The sequence below is a fragment of the Haemaphysalis longicornis genome, unplaced genomic scaffold (genome assembly GCF_048455015.1).
Source record: "Haemaphysalis longicornis isolate Haplotype H1 unplaced genomic scaffold, Haemaphysalis longicornis Haplotype H1 scaffold_1, whole genome shotgun sequence".
Taxonomy (NCBI): Eukaryota; Metazoa; Arthropoda; class Arachnida; order Ixodida; family Ixodidae; genus Haemaphysalis; species Haemaphysalis longicornis.
This window is the reverse complement of record NW_027526203.1, coordinates 400,161,066-400,183,394: the sequence shown is the minus strand read 5'-3', so window position 1 is coordinate 400,183,394 and position 22,329 is coordinate 400,161,066. Positions and strand designations below refer to the sequence as shown.

Below are 22,329 nucleotides of genomic sequence, written 5' to 3'. Positions count from 1 at the left end.
AGTAAAACAAATAAATTAGAAGGAAAACTAAAAAGGGGGTGACGGTTGTTAAATATAGGTTGGAAGGCACTTCAAGAAGTTGCATTTCATACAGACGCGGTACCAACCTAACGATATTAAATTAAGATCTTATACGACTTTATAAGGCGGGAAAGGCAACAGAAATTTTAATGTCCAATGTTATGATGGTGGTGATTATGGCGACGACAATAACAACAACAACAATGCCGGTGGGCGCAGAAACCATTTTCAAGGACTGCTTAACAATGATTCGCGGTCCGTAGAGGCCGCTTCTGGATTGAAAATATGCTGCGCCCACGCCACAGATAACGCGCTTTATCACAAAACTGGTGGTGTGGATACATTTCCATTGTTTACACTAGCGAAGCTAGAACAGTGTAGGTTTGGACTGTAGCAAGTGGAGGCAGGCTGCTCGCGGCTCCCCACGCTCAGTACATTCTGCTCAATTAACTGCGGTGTTTCTTATCATTCCTGATGCTACATCGATTACAATACTGAACAATGTGGCGGCATCCAAAGGGTGCTGATCTAAATTTGATTTTACAGCGCACAAACGCGTATTTCGCGTAGCGTTTGTACGCGCATTCAAGCTAAGCGTGTACAGGCATCGACCGACGACCTGTTAATTAAAGCAGGGTTATCCTGTTGCGCGAACGTGACAGACGCGCGCCTCGGCACACCTAAGTGCAATCAGACTTCAAAAATTGACAAGTGAAAATGGTTTTCATTTTAGTACATACAAGGACGTGTGTGGCATTTTCAAGGCAGCATGGCAATCGGTCGGATCCATCATAACAACTAATGAACAGCCTGCAGCTGTCAAAAAGTATCTCAAGTCGCAAGGTATTAACGCTCGTGTCAAATTCTCGTTTACCCCACACCTCAAGTGCCTTGTTTGGACATGAAGAAAATTCTTGCCAAGTACCCCATGGTGACCAGCCGTGGGGTATTGGCATGAAAGGCCTATTGGCCTTTTTAATGGCCTTCCGTAAGCTCTCCAATCTACCTCACTGCAAAGCCCAGAGATGCCGTCCCGTAAAAAAGAAAAGAAAAAAAAAAGGCCTCGTATCTGCTTGCTTCGTTCAAATGTTGCCGAGAGACAATAGGCTTCTACCGCCCCTCACCCTCTTTTCTGCCCTGTCGCTCCTTCAGTGATGAATACAATGGCGGTTTGTTCAATTTCGTTCAATTTCCCCGCGTTCGTACTGCTGGCGTGCCATCTTTTGGACCAACTCGCGTCTTTTTCTTTCTTTTTATGATTTATTCTGCTCAGAACAGCATGAGCTGACAACTTTTTAGTGTTTGCCTTTATCTCGCCTGTCGACATCGTCGTTTTTCGAACGCGCAGTATTTATTTCATTTACTAAACGTCACTTCACGTGTGCACTTTCGGTTATGTACTTACTTTCACTGAAATACATCTGGGGTTTCATTTTCTTCGAATCATGTGGACATGGAAGCCACCAGGCCTTTCTGCTACCGGCAAGGGGCGTGCGCTGAAGCAGTGGTTCAATTAAACGGCGGTTTATTCGCTGCTCTTAACAGTTGATGCCGGAAGGGAGTACAGTGGCGTAAGGGACGATCTTCTAAGACCGGCTGCTCCTTCCACAAGTATCGGTGACGGCGCGTCCACGGCCGGCGCGAGCTCTCCTTTCCCGCGGTCGCCGGTGCTCTCGTCAGGAGGTGTGCCTGAAGGAAGATCCTGTTCGCAGGCACGGCTCAGGCAGTGCGACGGTATACCGGTGCCAGAGGACCTTCTAAGATGCGGAGGTCCTTGCAGATAGCTCAAGAGTGGCAGGACCCCGTCCGTAGCTCGTGCTCCGCGGAAGTGGTGCCTGGTGTAGTCCATGGTGGCTCTCTGGGAAAAAAGGCCCGCTGGCAGGCGCGCCTTGTATACAAATGCCCGGGTCAATACGTGCGCGCCATTGTGCGCAGGGTTGATCGCGCAACGCATTCTGGTGCACGCCATCACAAAGATATGCCAGCTGCACCCTTGGACGTAAACTGTACGTGTACGTGCACAGAGCGTGCAGCGTCGATTCCTACACTCTCCCTCCTCAAAACGAAACAGCAGGGAGAGGTAAATCTCACGGTTGAGAGTATACTGTTCTGTCACTCTGCGACAGCGACGCCGATTATATACCGCCGAGAGGAGGGACTCAATCATCAAGCGGCACGTTGTTCGTCAAACACGGTTGCCGTTGGTGTGAAAATGCGTTGGTCTTCTTGGTGCTGTCTTGGTCTTGATATTCTCCCTGGTGAAACTGCTTCAGATCGAACGCATGTGTGGGGTCACACTCCTCCAATGCAGTGCAGTTACTCAAAATGTACGACAGCTGAGATCTCGCACTATACCATCACACCTGTTTGTAAGTGATACCGTGAATACTCCAGCTACGTCGCTTATCGGATGTTTGCTTGGATGACCAGATCACCAACGTTTAACTGAACGTTTCATCGACGCTTGCGCTGTGCCGTCTGTGCCAGTTTTGCAACAGCCAGTTCGCGAGCCTCTCGAACGGCGTCTGTCAGCCGCTTGCAGAGGTCACCTGCGAACTTTGCATGGAATGTTGAAGGGCCTACTGAGGCAGTGTGAAAAGCGTTGTCCAGGGTAACCTGCAACACTTTCCCAAGGTTTACTTCTGCCGGAGAAAAACGGGTTGGTCTATTAACTGTGCGAATCGCAAAAGCCTTTCTGGAAGCTTTAATTCCCAGTTCTTGTGGCGGACAGCGCGCACAAGTATAGACTAATATTTTGTTCCCAGGCCACTGCAGGAGTCCACAAACATTTTGCTGGTGCGGTATGTCGCGTTGTCCGTGATCAGGCGTGAAGGGAAGCCGAACCTAGCAAGAACTTCCTTCAAACACTCCACACTATTTCAGATGTCAGCTTGCATAACAGAAACAGCTCGAGCCACTCAATGAAGCGGCCTGTAGCAGTAAAAAGAAACTGGTTTCTGCAAGGGCTCCCAGAAAGAGGGCCAATTATATCACTCGCCATGTCACGTTGCTTTCCACTGCTTTCATTGTTCCAAGAAGAAAACCATTACGTGGCTTAGCTTGCTGACAACTTTCGGAGGAGCGTGCAGGGACATGACATCTTGTCACGTTCCTGCAGCAAAGTTACGGTTCTATAAAGTTTCTCAAAAGTTATGTGGCCGAATGAATGACCAGCAAGGGCGGAATCGTAGATGTACATTACGAATGGTTCACGCAACGGTTTGCAACGGTTTGCAACAGTTTGCAACTACGGTCCGGAATTATGCACCAGTGTTTTTGTCAGCTCGACAGATGCAGAGGCACATTAGGCCACTGTCTCCTGGCACACAGGAGTCGCAGCCTGCGTCGCTTACGGTGTCGGTATATTTCTGCGCCGCCAACTTTCCGAGAACCTCACGACAGAACCCGCCCTCCTGTTGTGCACACCCAAGCACATGACAGAACCCGCCCTCCTGTTGTGCACACCCAAGCACATGACCGCTTGCGTACCCAAGCGGTCATCCGGCGTTACCTGCACTGCTACGAATAGTGCAGCCTCCTCAGGCTCTACTTAAATCAGCGTGCGAACAGGCGCCCGTGACAGCGCATCCGTAACAGCATATGTGGGACCCGCCGCGGTGGCTCAGTGGCTAAGGCGTTGTGCTGCTGAGCACGAGGTCGCGGGTTCGATTCCCGGCCGTGGCGGCCGCTCTTCTGATGGAGGCCAAAAGCAAAAAACGTCCGTGTGAACGAGATTTCGGCGCACGTTAAAGATCCCCAGGTGGTCAAAATTAATCCGGAGCCATCCACTACGGCGCGCCTAATCGCCTGCGTTGCGTAGGCGCGGGAAACACTACAATCAATCAATCAGTCAGCATTTGTGGGTCCCTTTTTATTCCCAATGAAGTAATCGTAACGCTGTAGGGTCAGCGCCCATACCACCAGTCAACCAGCTGGATTATGAAGACGGTTCAGCCGGGACAGGGCTCCAGGGATCCTCCTGTATCGTGAACTGCGCTCCTTTAGACACGCTTTTTTAGTCCAAAAAGAATGGCGAAGGCACTCCTTTTAAGGGACGGAATATTGCGCTCAGCTGGAGTAAGCGTATGGCTGCCGAACGCCACAGACTCCAGGGCGTTATATGGTGACCAATAGCGCATGTGGACGGAGCAGGATAGGAGCAGTTGGAAGTCAGTGGGGAGACATTCATTCTGCAGTAGACATAAATAGAAAGTTAGCTTTGTCGACTTTGTCCCTCTATCCTTCTATGGGATCTATGGCCCGTCTTGTGAGGCCCGTATTGAATGGCCCGTCTTGTGAGGGATATGGGATGTATTTCCCTCTTTTTTTATGTACCTTTCGCATATATGATTTGTGCTTTGGGGAGTAGATGAAAGTTCCAAGTCAATAGATCATGCTGCCCTCTTTGTTCATACAATACATACAGACCAGGGGCGTAGCCAGAAATTTTGCTGGGATGCGGGGGGGGGGGGGGGGGGGGTGGACGGAAATTGTACCGTATAAACCGGATTATAGGTCGACCCGGTATATAGGTCGACCCCCTACCTTGAGGTGGGAAAAGTTGACAAAAAAAATAATTCGGCACAGAAGCGCACTCACAATGTCTATATTTATTTTCGACGCCCGTCCGTCACTGCCACTCACTATGCCTGCCGAAGTCACTCGTCCGAGCTCTCGGAGTCCTCCAAGGATGACTGCTTCGCACTGTCATCTTCCATGCCATCAGGCGCGTCGCTGATGGAACACTTCCTGAACGCTCGTGTAACCATGTCGTCGGGCAGCGACTGCCCACAGAAGGACACCCAGCTTGACACGGTCGCAACCGGCCCGTATAGGTCTTTTTGTTGTCGCCGGCAATCCACTCATTTCGGCTATCCATGCGCGGAACCCGTCCGCGCATGGCCTCCGGAGCGATCGTGAGCCTCCGGAGCGATCGTGAGCGAAGTTCCTGGATGAAGTCTGCCACTTTGTTCTCCAACTCGGGGTGCACCGCTTGACGTCCACGGAACGATCGGTTTCGGGGGTTGCACGCGCACAGCTTAGCTTTCTGGCTCCGCCAGTACCGCACACTTTTCTCCGAAACGCCTAACTGGCGTGGTGCCGCCATATTCCAATTCTGCTCAGTGACTCAATCGCCGTCAGCTGAAACGCCGCGGCGAACTGGCGTCGACTGTCGCCACTCATCTCGGAACAGAGACGTACAGAAATGTATGCACGCACACACAATAAACGAGTAAAAGACGAAAAACTAGAGAAAAGCCAAATCAAATAAAGGCCTGATAGTGCGAGAGAGCAGTCCGACATGAATGGCGATGGCGACGGACTGCGCTTGCACATTGTTGCCAGACAACGATTTACATTCTGCCAATGACCGCTATATAAGACGAGGGGTGACTTTTGTGCGGATTTTTTTGGAAAAAAACTCGACCTATATTCCGGTTTATACGGTACTTCGACCTCCTTCGTATGATTTTTCAAGGGACAACTATGTATAATTAATACATACCTGTTAACTGGAACTATTTACTAAAAATACCTATTAACTGTAAATACATAACCATTAACTGTCTAGAACAAGGGAAATACAATATTTCATAAAAAATTTATTCACATGTTCCGAGAATTGTGGCAGAATTGCTGTAACTTCTTCTGTCTACATAAGAAGAAATAACATTAAATAAATATGTTAAGCACAAATACTTATATTTGTCCGACATTTTCAAACATGGAAGCAAAAAACATGGAAGTAAAGAACTAACTTACATAAAGCTAACAAAGTATACAGTGGATATTATAAACGTGAAAAGCGCGGAACAAACAATTTTTGTGGTGGACGTTTTATTTTAATGTCTCTTTGTCATCCAACAATTTTTTTTTTCATTTTTTCACACATGCGATGGTTACCGACAAATATTAACAGCGCTGTCTTTTATGCCCCTAGGAGAAGCTTGTTAATCGTCGCGTAGTGCAGATTATTATACACGAAGCCTACATGGTGAGTTTTACATGGTGCGAATGTACCTGCGAATTCACTGTTTTGGCGCCGCTCGTGCGGCAAAACGAACCTGCAGTTTTTGTATCTGTGACAATAGGTCGTTTTTCCGCACGAACGGCGCCGCAGCAGCAAATTCGCAGGTACATTCGCATGCATGTAGAAGTGGGAGACGAAGTCGGAAGGCGTAAGCACACTGGTTCCCGTCTGCGGCCCTGGTTGCATGGCGGTACTGAAACAGCCAGGCCTGTGATTTCGCCCGCGAATCTCCGCTAGCTGTTCTTAGCAGCGACTCTCCCTCGCGTCGCGGAGCGCAATCTCATACAGTGCGCATGGTCCGAAATTGTCTATTCTCAAAACTGCCTAAGAACACATCCATTATCACCTCTTAATAAACGCATGGTATTGTTATGGTGTAAGATAATACGGAGGAACGTTTTGAGGCCCGGTACGTATATTAAGGGCAGTGCAGGTTCCGTTTTCAGGTGTAGTGCACAAAAAAATCACAACTTAATGTGCTCACAAACCTAATGGGCTCTTTAAGTAAACTGGAACTGAAAATCGGTGTGTTGGGTTGCCAGCCACTGTGTTATGGGTGGAAATAAGGAAGCTCATTGGGACGTAGCTATTGCAGGTTTCCTCCTGACTAATCTACACATTTGGTGCGTCCTCTACGAGAGTCAGCTGCACAGTCCTATCTCTACCGGCAGGAGAGACTCCGGCCTTTGATACAGTGACTGCCATAGGGAGACAGAAAATAAACTACAGGGGACAAATGAGAAACTAGGTAAACTGACCACCGCAAAACGTAAGGATTGTACAGGGGACTTTTTCTTTGCTTGACTTTGGTTACGGAATACTCATGTGCTGCTGAGCACGAGGACGCGGGTTCGATTCCCGGCCGCGGCGGCCACTCTTCTGATGGAGGCGAAAAGCAAAAACGCTCGTGTGTACGAGATTCGGCGCACGTTAGATCCCCAGGTGGTCAAAATTAATCCGGAGCCGTCCACTACGGCGCGCCTCATCGCCTGCGCTGCGTCGGCGCGTTTAACCCTATAATCAACCAATCAATTAAGGAATACTCATGCAGTACATACATAATTTTACGCAGAGGGCTGCTCTCGATCGTGCTGGTGCTGTTTAAATGTAAGAAAAAAAAATAACTTCAAAGAGATAATTACGGATACCTCCATCTCCCTCCCTTGCTGTGTTAAGTACGTCATGCATTATTCCTTTTAATGCCATATTGTCCATAGCCTTGTAGTGCCTCATGTTTCAGACCTAGACTTAGCCTTCGTTTCTCGTCCAGGACCTCATACACCTTGCCATAATGCGCACTGCGGCTTGAAGCACTTCGACTTTGTAGACATCACACGGATTCACACCCACATTATATTCGCACCATTTTCTTGACAATTTTTATCTTGTTTTGATACGACTACCTTGTTTGTACGCTAGCTAGTTTGAACCTTTTAATGTTTTAATGCAGAAACTGCGTCACTGTAAATATGTATTTGTGACAATCACACATAACAGCAATGACTCGCTTTGCTCTTCGCGACCATTTCTCGATTAAAGCCTAATATATGAAATTACTTTAACCTCACTTCGTGTTTGGCCGGACGCCGGACACCGGACGCGTCCGCGCGCGTGTCTGCCGCATCGGGAATCGGTTTGAGTGCCGGACGATTCCCGGATCGGCCGCGCCGCGCACATACTGCAAGCGTCCAATCTGCTAGATTTTCTCCCGCGCAGCCTGGACGCAGCCTATGGCAGCGCGAGGCGGTGGAACGTCATTGATGACGTTACGGGCGGAAAACGTGAGCGCGAAGTGTGACACATCGATTCGCGGCTCTCTTGTTCCGAAGACGCGCCGCAGGCACACCCGCAGCATGTGTCTCCAATTCTTCAAAATGGCAGCGCGGGGCTGTCATTGGACCGGTTAGCTGCGTCCCGAACGCAGATGTGTCGGCCACAGACGGCCCAGCTTCCGGCGCGGCGAAATATCTAGCAGGTTGTACGCGCGCGGGAGCGGTCCATCCGGGGGTCTTCCGGAAGGCAAACTTGTTTTTCAAATGGGAGACGCGGTCGCAGACGTGCCCTTTTCCGCTCATGTGTTTCACGCTTTTACGCCAACGCGTCACGACGGATGACTTTTTCGCCGTGTCCTTGATGCGTCTTCTCTTCTCGTTTCCCCTCTCTTTTCGGTCGCACAATCCACTATAGCTCCGAGCCCACTGCGGCTCACTGCACAGCATCGACGTCACGGGTAACGACGTCACGTGATGCGGCCTCATCACTTCCTGGGACATCACTTCGGCAGTTGTTAGTGATGAATGTTTCATAAATTCAAGCACTGCAAAACCGTGCCTATTGCCTTATTCATTGTTACGCGAGTTTCGAAGTGTTTGGGGCACCATTGCGAAACCGACAGCACATATTTTTCAGGGCTTCCAGGCCAGGAGGTACCTAATGAGCAGGCCTTGGTGGCTTCATTCAACGCATAGGCAGCCAAGAGCCATCGGCGGGCTTGTAAACAATGTGCGCATCGCGCCGTTATAAGTCTGCAAGAGAGCCGTCATGAGTCGCCGTCGCCGTATCATTTTGCGTCACCTGTTTACAAACACAGCGTTGTCTGTGCAGCCGTGTACGCAGCATGGAAGCGGTGTGCAGCCTTACTTTTTTTTTCTTTGCTGCAAAGCTGCGTAAGCTCTATCCGGGTATTGTGTCGCCTTATCCGATGTTTTCTGCTGACACGAGCTACTTCAGCGCAGCCGGGCGTAACATTCGCATAGATATGACTTATCCAGATCGCTGTACAGCGACACCTGCTAAATGCTGCGAGCCACTTTCCTATCGGAATTCTCTGGTTATTTGATCACTGCAGAAAATGAGTCAGATTTCCTGTGGCCTCGTGAGTTCCAGACTTGCTCCGCTGAATCGCCGCGCCCCCTCGCAAGACCGCTCAATGGTCCGGCGAGCACATCATGCCGATTGCAAGCACCACTCTTGCCCGTTCGCTAGAACTTTTGATACGTTTTGACACGTGACGCTTGTAAGCCTAGCAGCCCCTTCCCCTCCCCTCTCACTTGGAGCAGGCTCTGGGGTGCTCTGACCTGGCAATTTAAGACAGCGTCACGGCCAGAGCCCTGGCCGTCGCGGGTACCCTTTGGGCCTTCGCCACCCCCATACCCTGAACCCAATGTTAAATAAAGTCTCACTACTACTTCTACTACTATCTCCGTTAGGGAATAGTTTCCAGGTACATTGCTGTACGGTTATTGAGCACGTGTGCGGGGTGGGGGCAAGAGTTTTAGATGCGACGCTGAGAGGAGCATCTCTTGCCGGCGGCCCTGTCCTGCGTGCGTCCGTCGTCCGCGTCCGCACAGCTGCGTCTCTCCTCCGCTCGCCTCCTCTCCTCTCTCCGATAGCGAACACTCTCTCCAAACATCTGCGGTCGGGCTGCGCGCGGCTGCGCACTGTGCGCATGTGCAGTACTCTCTCTCTCTCCGCGGTCTCCTCTCCTTCGGGTGCGCAGCGCATAGAAGCGGAGTGCCGCGTTCCGACCGGTCTCTCAGTCGACGGTCGTCCGCGCTTGCGCTTGCGCTTGCTCTCTTGCCGTACCCGACGATTGCTTGATGCGAGGCCAATGGAACCTCATTCAGCGTTGCATAACACCAGGGTTCCCGCGAGGGGAGGTGGGCGTAATTTTTTCAGATGCCGTACTCTGGGCTTCGTGTTCCAGGTGTTACTGCAGCGCGTTAAAGCTCCGAAGCATTTCATGCGGATTAATTTAGACAAACTTTTTGTCTCTTAGTTACCAGTTTAAGTTTGGAATGAGCAGGTGTTTTTTTCTGGTTGCATTCTTGCACTACTTTTTTTTTCGATTCGTCCATGTCTCTCCTTTATGTGCATCGTGTGTGACAAGTAAACACGGCCTACCCTCTCTCGTTTCGTCCGCAGTTTCTACTTCACAAACTAGCGTAACTGTATTAGCAAAAAAAAAAAAAAAAAAAAGAAAGCGAAACTACCGTAACGACAGCACTCTACTGAGTAAACGTTGCATTCCAGAGACCACATCTACAACTTTCCCAAACCCCAGACCATGATGGAATGAGGACTGCGGGCATGCACGGTCTGAACAGAATAAGGCGTGGGCACTCTTACGCCGCTATCCCACAGCCAACAACCTGCTCAACTTTAAACGGGAAAAAGCCACAGGAAAGCGTACGCGGCGCAATGCAAAAAAAGAAAGTTGGACGAGGTTTATATCGTCTCTAAACTGTTATATGGACTGTAGGAAAGTCTGGGCAAGAATAAAAATACTGAAAGGATACAAGACCCATCCTATTCCCCTAGTAAGTAGTGTGGGCAACAGTCACAGATCAAGCAGATGCTCTTGGAGACACTTTTAACATGTATTCACTTCTTTGCATTATACACATTTTACACCCGCCGCGGTGGCTCAGTGGCTAAGGCGTTGCGCTGCTGAGCACGAGGTCGCGGGTTCGATTCCCGGCCGCGGCGGCCGCTTTTCTGATGGAGGCGAAAAGCAAAAACGCCCGTGTGTACAAGATTTCGGCGCACGTTAAAGATCCCCAGGTGGTCAAAATTAATCCGGAGCCCTCCACTCCGGCGCGCCTCATCGCCTTCGTTGCGTCGGCGCGTTAAACCCTACAATCAATCAATACACATTTTACAGCACAAGAAGACAGATGAGCGTCAGCCCCTTCGTGTGAACCAACGTTCGAATGAAGGATAGAATTCCCCATTTACCATACTTGAATTGATGAGTGCACTCTCGACATGTGGTAAGTCAGCCCATGGAGCTGATAGAATCCGTTATCACATGGTTAGACACCAACATAGTGACACTCTGTGTGCAATACTGTCTCTTTAAAGGAGCACTGACACCAATTTTCGTCGTTAATATTATTGCACAATTCGCTTCCTTCACTCAACAGAAGACCCTGGGTGAAATATGAGCGGCCTGCGACGCGAAGAACATAGTTTAATTGGATCTCATTTATCGCGCCGACGGAGCAGCGCGCGGAGCGGCACTCAGCAAAAGGACATCAGTGTGACATCATCCAGGGAGAGCCAAAAGAAGTGACGCGGCAGCGCTCGTCAAAAGCTCGTGACGTCACTTCATGCGCGCGGCCCCACGAGCGGAGAGCGGGCGCAACACCCTCTCAAGCGGGCGCCGGTGACGTCCGCACAAAGCGGTGAAGTCAGGCAGGGAGTCTGTCATATGCGCCGTTCGGGATGAAAGCGCGGGAATTTGAAACAAATGACTTTCAGGCCGTTCAGTGTAATTAACTGTCGCGCGCTGAAGTATTTGAAGTGCTGTTTCAGGTTCGCCAGGCCATTAAGCATCGATAAAAGCAATAAAAATGTAACATAAAATTTTCGTGTCAGTGCTCCTTTAAGGAAATATGGCAAACAGGTAACATTCCAAGAACATGAAAAGAGGCTATCGTTGTACCACTTATAAAAGAAGGAAAAGAATCCTGTCTCGCCGCTAGTTACAGGCCTATCGTCTTGACTAGCTGTTTATGTAAGCTCCTCGAACAAATGATAAATCGGCGACTTCTTTACTTTCTCGAGTTTACTGGTCTTTTGGATGAAATTCAGACAGGCTTCAGGTCTGGCAGATCAACTACAGATAGACTGGTTGCTTTTGAATCGTATGTGAAAAGCGCCTTCGTCCATAAACAACACTGCTTTTCTGTCTTCTTTGACATGGAGAAGGCGTATGACAGAACATGGCGATACGGTATATTTCCGGCTTTGCAGTCATTTGGCCTTGCTGCCAATACGCTCAATGATATTAAGGACTATCTCTCTGATCGCACATTTCGTGTTCGTGTGGGTAATGTGCTGTCTAGAACCTTTGTTCAAGAAAATGGCGTACCCCAGGGGGAGTGCTGAGCTGCGCACTTTTTCTTGTTAAAATGAGTTCGCTAAAAAATGTTCTCTCTCGAACTGCCTTATACTAGCCTTATACTACACTTACGTTGACAACATTGAAGTTAGTTTTGAAGTCCTGTAATTCATCTATATGTGAACCCCAAATCCAATTAAGCGTCAACAAACTGGTTACATGGGCAGAGAGGAACGGGTTTACGTTTAATGCTGATAAAAGTGCTGTTGAGGTATTTTCAAGGCTGCGTGGTGTCCATCCCCTTCCCTGTATCAAGTTAAAAGGTCAGCCCATACCAATGCAAAATGGACACAATTCTCTGGGCATTTTACTTGACCACAAACTGCATACCACAATCCATAACGCACATTAAATTACTAAAAAGTAAATGCCTGAAAACAATAAACGTTTTTATAGCTGTTCTAGAGCTATATCCTATCAGTCATGGGGGAACGAACACAGTGTCTTGTTGCACTTCTAAATAGCCTAGTAAGGTCAAGGATTGGCTATGGATGTATCGTATACCAGTCATCAACCAAAACAGCACTGAAAATGTTCGGCTTAGTATACGATTTGGGGCTTCGCTTGTCCACAGGTGCCCAGCGAACGAGCCCCATTCGTCCCTTCACGTCGAATCCAATCAGTGGTCCTTTGAGTATCAACAAACGTACACAACTCTGATGTAGGCTGCAAAGATTACTTCGAGGAAGAAACACCCTTTGAATGCCATTATAAAAAATAACACACACAATCAACTTTTTGAAAATGACCATCCATAACACCTCCCTTTCCTTTGGCAGTGTCACGCCTCCTAAAGGCCCTCCAAGTTCCTGTTACTGATGTTTACTGTACGCCTATTCATGAGTTGGTTGCTAAATGGGACATTTGCCCAATTCATTGTGACATGTTCTTCAGAAAAAAAAAAAAAAATGCGCCAAACTTTGTTATTACTCAGCACTTGCTGTCACTCAGGGACAAATACAAAGCAGCTGAATTCTACACGGATGCTTTTCTGCAGCCATGTCTTCTTGTGCTGCAAACGGCTCCCCAGCCACTTTGTCCGAAAAAATGGACAGGAACACTAGTATATTTACTCCAGAGGCATACGGTATCCTGATACCTTTGAACTACATTCTCCAAAGCAAAACTAAGAGCTCAGTTATATACACAGACTCGCTGAGTGTTGTTACAAAGCTTTCATCTCTGAAGCCCAGTAGAAACCCAACTTTTAATGCTGTTCTAGAGCTATATACTCGGCTTATAGTCTCAAGCGTGCTGTCACAGTGTGCTGGATTCCGGGCCACTGTGGCATTGCTGGAAATGAAGCCGCTGACCAAAGTGCTGCAGCTGCTGCCTTCGTGACAGCATATACATTAAACGGTTCCATGTCAAGACCTCGAACCATATGTGAGGAGGACGTTGCGGGAGCACTGGCAACAGTGGGATAAAGAAATAAGTAAAACTCCCACCTCCCCTCGCGGGAACCCCTGTGTAGATGCGACGCATAGGGGGTTCACGTTGCAGCGTTGGACAGCGGAGGAACGGCGCGGGAGCGATGGAGCGGAGCGGCGCAAGCACCGCGTTTTATAGCACCCATAACGGGGAGGGGACGCGCCGGCGCCAGTGCGTCTGCCGCGGCTATGACGCAACACAATCCAATCCAATCCAATCCAATCCAAGCCAAGCCTAAGCTATCTGTCCTTTATATGCTTATTGAATGTAATATGTGCAACACTGAAAGGAAAGGTCACTTTAAGGAAGTTTACACATACAGCATTCCCTTGCACCCTTCGTTGTTTCTTGCAGACAATCCCATGTTCCCTTACAATGTTGACTGTTGAAAACGCATATCAAACTATCCTGAGGTAATGAGGTGCTGCTAAGTAGTGGCGGAACCTGAGGCTCTACACCTTAGGTGCCTATACTCACTATGTTCTAATATGGCCCTATACACCAATTGTCTTAGTATACTCAATGTTTTATTATGGGCTTATACACCAATTCTCTTAGTAAATTTTATACTGCCTTTATTACAAGTCTTTCTCATCTCATTCGCAATTACCATGGCGCTCTTTGCCTTTGTCGGCCTTGCGCCATTAAGCTTGAAATCATCGACTGAGTAAACGGTTTTGGACACAAGTTTCGTCATTTTCGCAAGTTTTTAAGCGTGAGTATACAAGTGTACAAAGTGCAGTTTATACTTTGTATAAAGGATAGAAAATATACAAAAATGGATACTTTTGTACATACTGTGCAAAAGTGTCCAACCAGATAGTTCCACACACAGTATTTCGTTTCTTGCAGAGCGGTCAGTACGTGTATACGCTATTGGACGTTAAGGTCAGAAAAGTTTAGAAAGATATCTTGGTTTTTCTCTCTGACATCCGGCCTGGTTAAAAATTCTGTGCAGGTTTTTAGTTAAAAGCTCAACAAAAAACCAAAATGGTTCTTTTCAAACATATCTTTTGTGCTTATAGACTGTCTTAACTGCTTATTAAGATGCGTATTGGAAATATTGTAAAGCATCTGGTGTGTACATGTTTCACGCTATGGCTTTTCGGAGGTTATACCAACCATTTAATTCACCCGCCACAGTAGCTCATGGCTAGGGCATTGGTTGAGCACGATGATATCTGTTCAATGAACTGCCGCGATTATTGTATTGTTTCGGGACTCCGTTGAAAATTGTTGGGTGTACAAAACATCGAAGAACATTATGAAGCGTCCTAGGATGTATGAATTAACTCGGAACCCTCTACTGTGCCCCTTATATCGCAGCTGTAGATTCTTCTCATAAAAGCCAAATTTGAATCTTTTTGGAGACGCTAAGTAGGCTGAGCGAAAGCTACATCTTTCAAGGTCCTTCATGGCGTCGCAAGTGAGAATCAACCTTCGGCGCGCAAGCTACGCCTCTCTTTCTTATCGATTCACTAGTTCGGAGCCTCGCCGCTACAGTACCGCGTGACTAGGCCCGGGTGAAACGGCTGTTTTGCCTGCGCTTTAACGCTCAGCACCAGCTGGGGCGTCTGTGCGTGCGCTTCATTGCAAGCGAACCACGTGACTAGGCGAGGGTTTAACGGCTGCTTCGCGGGTGCGTGGTCTGTAAGTCTCGCCATCGATGGCGCGTGGGCTGGGCTGTTTGTGCGTGCCCTTCAGCGCAAGTGAAATGATGAATCCAATCATTCAGTAGATATAGCTAGACAGCAGCCCGCGAAGTCTCAAGGAAAGGCAAACTTTCACGAAACACTGTCTGCATAGTCTTGGCTTTCGCTCGTGATAACTGGGTTTAGAAATGTTAACTTGAGCCAGCCATTTTTTCACTCTGCGTCAGTTTCGTGTTACCGAGAATATTTGTCTGGACATTTCGAAAGCTCTTTTGTGTAGCCTTACCTTAGGCGATAGAAGCAAAGAAATTCGAATAAAGTTTCTTTTTTTTGGGAGGGGGGGGGGGCAGTTCGCACACAATGCGTACTTACAGATCTGATGGGCTTGTTTCATTTTCGTCTGCTGTTTAAACCAATGTCACGCGAGTCGCGCAGACTCTGATTTAGTCACATTTCGTTTTTTTATGCGCGGTTACATTATTTCCGCAAGTTTCATTCAGCCATATCAGAATTGGGCAGAAGAGGACTTCCTAGTGATGTCTGGGTAGCTGCTCACCTTTCCGTCCTCCCTCCTGCCCCTCCGAAAGTCCTGTAAGTTAGGGGGCATGCCTGGGACATCACTGTACCTGGAAAGCTGACCGTATACATAAATGTTTTCCCGTAGCCAAAGGCGACGCCGCTATCTTGAAGGAAAAACAAGTCAGGGGAGCACAAGTTCACTCCAATGAACAACTCAAAGAATACACAGGCTGCGAAACAGCAGTCAACAAAGTGACGTTCGAAGGAGAATGTTGGTAAGTCGAATACGGCGGAGGCTGCGCTGGGAGTGTTTTTCTTTCGGCGCGACTGTTTCTCGAAACGTCGAACTACAACGAGAACACTGGAGATCAAAGAAGATTATTCTAGGCTAGAGACGTCAAGGCCAAACACTCATCAAAATAAGATAGATCGTGCGGCATTGAAAAGAAAGGAAAGGCACTGTGCTTGAAACACTGATAACACAGCCTGGCGCCGCCGGATGGTAAAAACAAACAGAAGCATACAAACACAATGCACGGTCCGCGGCATTACCCCCCCCCCCCCCTCCCTCTAAGAGGGCATCGACCCGATGCTAAAATAAAACGACAGTCCAAACACGAATATAAAGTTCATCTTGCGTAGTAAGGCTCGAGGCGAACCACGTGGACGACTTCGGGCGGTGTGCGTCATCGTTATGTGCTGGAATCACTGTCGGCTACAACCTCGTAGATAATTTGGCCAACACATCATTGAATTCTTCTTTAGGGCCCGCAATACCGTCGTAAGAGCTTCTCACTCAGTCCGTGTCGTAGAATCGGAGTCCAAACCCACACAAGACCACACAAGGCGCCCGAGGTTGTAGCGTCCGGCATCCGCCACCTGTTTGGTCCATAGTACGTACGCGACCAAGCCGGCGGGCCTCCTTTGCACGCTGTGGGTATCCCTGGACGTCTGCGTTGAGGTCGTCGTCGCCCACGTGTGGCAGCGTGCATGGCGTCGAGAATCGTCGTCGGCTGTCAACCGTAGACAAGCTCGAATGGAGTCATCCTCGTAGTTTTCTGGACAGCTGTGTTGTACGCGATCGTGACATATTTCGTATTTCGTCCTAGGGAGTATTTCGTCCCATCTTTCATGCTCAACGTAGATGTACATAGACAGCATATCGGCCATTGTCTTGTTCAGGCGTTCGGTTAGTCCGTTCGTCTGAGGGTGACCGTGATACGCCGTCATCTTTCGGTTATCCGTGTTGCTTTTACGTAGAACTCCTTGCATGAGCTCCGCAGTGAATGCCGTTCCGCGGTCCGTGATTAGTACTTCAGGGTATCCATGTCCCAGCACAACTTGATGGATAAAGAACTTTGCGACTTCTTGTGCAGTCCCCGTCGGAAGAGCAGCGGTCTCTGCGTAGCGCGCCATGTAGTCGGTCGCTACGACAATCCACTTGTTCTCGGATCGTGACGTAGTGAACGGGTCCAGAAGGTCCATTCCGATCTGTTGCAAGTGTCTCGATGGGACGGCGATCGGCTGCAGAAGGCCGGCGGGTCTTTTCAGTGGCCTTTTTCATAGCTGGCAGTCACAGCAGCTCCGGAAGTAGTGGGAGACATCGGATGTGAGGCGGGGTCAATAATACTTCGCCTTGATTTTTCCAAGAGTGCGTGCTGTGCCGAGATGTCCGGAAGATGGCTCGTCGTGGCACGCTTCCAAAATTTCGTACCGAAGGTCTGCAGGGATGGCAAGATAATTTGATCTCGTTCCTGGTTTGAAAATTTTCTTCACGAGGAGGGAGTTTTTGAGGCTGAATGCAGGTAAGTTGCGTTTGCAGGCCCTTGGCACACTGACGTTGCGTCCTTCGAGGTAGTCAATCATGACGAGCAACTCGGGGTCGGCACGCTGCCGGTCGGCTAGGTCGCTCTTCGTAACGACTCCGAAGAATTCGCCGTCTTCATAGGAATCTTGTGGGGGTGGGTAGACGGGGGCGCGAGACAAGCCGCGAACCATGCCGCGAACCATGCATTGTGTTTGTATACTTCTTCTCTGATCATTTCGCTCAGGGAGGCGACCTGGGGTTGCGGTGTCGTTGGGCAAGTTTCCGCAGCTCCTCCTTGATGATTTCGCGGATTGTCTCGCGTGGCGCACAGATCGTCTCCGAAACCAACGCATTGATCAGGGGGTGGTACTGCCTCGTACGAATTTCCGGCGCCTTCTCCATCGCGGCGGCCTCAGACGCGAATTCGGACACCGTCTTAGGGGGGATACGAACAAGGCAAGCGAAGAGCTCTTGCTTTACCCCTCGCATCAAAAATCGTAGCCTTTTTTTTTCTTCCGTCAATAGTGGGTCCGCACGGAGAAAAAGTCGCTTTATTTCCTAAGCGAACACGAGCACGCTTTCGCTGGGATGATGTGTGCGGGTCTACAGCAACTGCTCGGCCCGTTCCTTGCGTACCAGAGTCGTGAACGTTTTCGCAAACTCAGACTTGAATAACTCCAAACTTATCTGCTGGGTGCTTTCGTGGTTCTCGAACCAACTGCAAAAACAGACTTCAACATAGTACACTTGCCTCAATGTTTCGTCGTCGTCCCATCGGTTGAATGTCCGGACCCTCTCGAGATGTTTCAGCCATTCATCAGGATCTTCTGAAGGGGACCCGTGAAGTGGTGGTGGTTCTGCAAGGCGACAGGTGACGTAGTTGAACATCGCCTCCTGTATTTTAGAATGCCAAACGCATCGCGCGCTTCACAATGGGAGTGAGTGGTACGCCTGCAGTGCCCACCTGTCGTAAGGTAGGCACTGCAGGCGATCACCCAACCGTAACTGAATTCGAGAGCGACTTGTGCCTGGTTGCCAAGGCAACCGATCTTTGAGATTGCCAAAGTAATGGCGCTCGCGCCAGCGTTAGAAAACTCAGAGCCGTGGCGGAGCGCGTTTTGCCAACGTTGCCGCTTTCCACCACGCGTCACCCCGATATGAACCGGTCACGTGACTAAAGCGCTGGGAAGGCTACAGATTGGGGGAGAGTGGCCGGAGTAGAAGGAGAGGGTTTGGTTGGCCGGTCCGGGCTGATGCGTTTGGCATTGTAAAAATACAGGAGGCGATGAATTGAAGCGCTGGTCATGATCGCGGCTTCTAATTTCAAGGAATGATCTCGAAGAAGACCGAACTCCGGACGAAGACCTTGAAGTCGGCGGCTGGCGTGGCTTGGACGTGCTTGGCGACTTGCCGGGGGCTTAGGGCAGCCCCCGGCTTAGGGTAACCCCGCACCTCTACCAGGTGTCGCGTAGCCAAAGACGACGCAGCTGTCTTGAAGGAAAAAACAAGTTTATTGGAGCGAATTTGTGCTTCCCTGACAACTCAAAGGCTACACAGGCGGCGAAGCAGCAGTGAATGAACTGACGTGCGCATGCGAGCTACGGCGTATCGAATTGGGGTAGACGTTTGTGCGTGGATTTTCTAATTTCTCGGGGAAAAAAGGACATCTGCGTTTGTGCGGCTAGATATGAGCGCAAGAGCGTGCGACAGTTTCAGTGTTTCTAAGTGTATATTCTGTGAGCCCCGCAGTGGGGCTGGCGCTTGGCCGCGTGGCGCCATCAATTGTTTTGACAAACAGCTTGCACGGTCATTTAGGTATAACTCGGGAACCTAGGGATGCTGCTGGAGTTGATCAGCCCTTGTGTCCAGGCGTCGATCCACAGACCGTTTTGTTGGCGGAAGACGCTTATGTAGCGGTTTTTTGGAAACTGGACTTTAACAGTGGTACTGGCCGCGCCGACGTGGTGAGCTTGCTAGTGGTGTCTAGAGCAGGTGTCCAATTTTATTCCTGCAGCGATTAATTGTGAACTGAGATTGAGTCTGAGTGGTCCGTCCGCTTAAGTGCAGCAAAGCCTATCAGTGAGCTAGAAGGCCGTGGAACCAATGGGGCGGTGGCATCAATTATGTCAAGTTGAATGACGACGCCATGAACTGTACAAAACATGGTTGCCCATTGCTATCTGGAGCTGTTATTTGTTGCCGTTAATCGCAGCATCACTGTGCGCTCGTCACTATTGTTCTTATGGGTTATTTGCTGTTCTGGAAAGAACTTGTTCGTGACGCGTGCCCGTTTTTTTTCTCGCAGCTCGACCCAGCTCGCAGCCTGCCATGGGTGAGCGGTTAACATGAGGAGCCCCTCCTGGATCCTCTGGATTTTGGTGGCCTTCGTGAGCGCGCCGGGTCCGCCCGGTGTGCACAGCAATCCTGCCATCAAGGGCAGCAGCCCGCGGACGTCGTGCTACAGTTCTGGCGGTGAGTATGCGAGCGCGCACTTCTTTCCGCTTTGTGCCCCCGTCGTGCTCGGGTCTGCTCCGAATGACAGGCACGTAGTAAATAGTTTCTATGCAAAGAAATAAACATTGAATAATTAGTGTAAAAGATATACGCTGCCTGTCGAGCCATCCATCCGGAAGGGGCCTCTTCATACATGTCTCTTATGCGGCCGTCCACGTTTTCCTCGTCGAACGACATAGAGCGTGATGTTGGCCGGATGGCAATACCAAAACAGCTGGTGCTTACCTTCCCGAGTCGATGACCTCGGGCTCTCGTCTTTTCTGCAGACGGCCACGTTCTGCCGGCGCCCCGCACGATGTACATCAAGGGCCAGCCGACGAGCATCGTAATCGAGACGACGCAGAGGACCACGCACCGGCTCATCACGCACATGTTCGAGATAATGGTCACTGAGCTCCTGGGCTACGGGGACGTGCGAATCCGGCGAACGGATCGCTTCGATCCAGAGTCAGCCTTCCAGAGGCTGTCCGGATGCCTTAGCCCACAGTGAGCCGCCACATGCGTCCTGAATGTGTCGAACGACGGGCGAGCAGAGGGAAACTCGTGTTTCCCCGCTTCGGAGTGTCGTTTCGTTATTATGCAATTTCTTGGGTGTAGGGGAACGCTAGTTCTTTGTGTATGCTAGAGGTATTGAAAAATGAGGAACCGCCTTGATGTGCGCAATGCTATCTACGCGGGGATACGTCTTCGGAGGGGCTGCACTGTAGTTGAGCAGGTGGTATTCGTTAATAACATGGTATATGTGTATACCAAACGCGCAAGCTGCGGATGTTAACTTTGATATAGGCTTGCATATGTATTTACTTGCCTGCATACTGCCAGTGTAAGTGGTAATAAATACATTGATAGTACGATGCGAGCATTTAAATATTGTGATCGCAGATGACTGTCTTTATTGCCGTCGTTTTTCAACGTGACTTTCATGCTGTTCTCATAATTAAGACAAAGTAAAGGGAGCGTGTTTCGAACACCAGAAAACCAAAGTACTTGAACATATTGACTGGTATCAAACATAGGAGGAGAGCAGTGCACAGCGGTGCACCATTGAGGGTGCCCACACTTTCACTAGTTACTATTCTATTAGAACTGCAACGACGCAACTAAGGTCACTGAAGTTATTGTAATCTCCAAGTTTGCGCTCCCCATCTAGCGGCTAGCGCTGGCATCTTAGCCTATACGTCCGGTTCTGTAGCATCGCAAGCGGAAAGGTTCCAAATCCCTACGACAACGCGGGGCGGAAGCAAGGCGTCCCGTGCGTTCAACTGGACATCCATGCTTTGGCATTCACAACCCATGAGAAGGGCTTAAGTGTCCTAGGATTTTTTTTAACGCAGAGCCGTATATGGATAGGTTTTCATACATTTGCCTGTCTATTCACAAATAAATCTCCTGAGGTGCATCGTGTCTTTCAAGCGCGGGGCGTTCCATAGACGGTAGCGAAAGATTGCCGTCTATGCCAGTACACCGCAGCTGAAGTAAGGGAGCGGAAGAATGCAGCCAAGCGCGCGAACAGACAGGCATCCAAATCCACCATCGTCGTCAGCTCTCCCAATGCATTGCGGTGGGAACGAGCAGCGAATCAACGTGTAAGAGATAGATGGAAGCCATTCGAAAGGGTTGAGGCGGATCGCTAAGCAAGTCGTGTCAAGAGGCAAGAGGACAAAGCCCTTCGAGAACGCGGGGCGGAGGCAAGGCGTCTCAGCCGGTCAATTGGCAAATAATGCTGCTGATTTTAAAACCCTTGAGCCGTGCTTAGGTGTCCTCGTACTGTCCTCGAATCGTGGTTTAGTTGCGATGACCCTTCCCCTGTTGTCGTAATCGGCGATTTAAATGTGTGCGAGTGGGAACCGGAAAGGGAGTGATGCACACGGTTCGTGTAGGAGACCTTTAGCGTGCGATGCCACATCGATTCCGCCCAACTTACCACCAAGCGGCGTACGTGCACAGATTTTACATTGCGAGTATGCCGATCAGGGTATATCATAGCGACAGCAAAGCCATTGCGTCGTTACCAAGTGACAGTGAGTGATGCAATAAAGTCTTTGCAAATTGTCCTACCACGACATTTACAGTTCCGCTTGTCATCCTCCTTCGCTTGGCGGAATGGCCCTGATTTTTTTTTTTTGCTTGTTTCTGCGCAATTTATCAAAAAGTTGTGTCTACCGTGCACGCTTGCACACTGACACACTCGCTTCTTCCTGAACCCAACAGCACTTGCAACGCCACCACTGCCCGTGTTCCCGAGTCAATGATAAATTTGGAGCTATGGATGGGACCAGCCTACAACCCTGAGCCATGGGTGAACACCGGACTGGTCGAGGACATTGGCCCGTTGGGTCCCATTGGACGGTGAGTGCGGTGAGCCAGCATATGCACCGGGCCGCTTGCATGGGACAGTTGGCCACCGTGATGTTCGTTACATTGATGTTCGTTACATCTAGAGCGCGAA

General features: G+C 49.5%; 1 protein-coding gene across 5 annotated transcripts in view; it reads left to right on the top strand.

The window, feature by feature from the left end:
* Positions 1–22,329, top strand: part of LOC144155401 (uncharacterized) — a 142,400-nt gene that overhangs the window by 88,080 nt on the left and 31,991 nt on the right. For all 5 annotated transcript variants that reach the window (XM_077686801.1, XM_077686798.1, XM_077686799.1 and 2 more), the window contains 3 exons: positions 19,672–19,838; positions 20,147–20,366; positions 22,092–22,229. In XM_077686801.1, coding sequence (XP_077542927.1) covers positions 19,712–19,838; positions 20,147–20,366; positions 22,092–22,229 — 485 coding nt within the window. In that variant the 5' untranslated portion in view covers positions 19,672–19,711. The remainder of the gene's footprint in view (positions 1–19,671; positions 19,839–20,146; positions 20,367–22,091; positions 22,230–22,329) is intronic.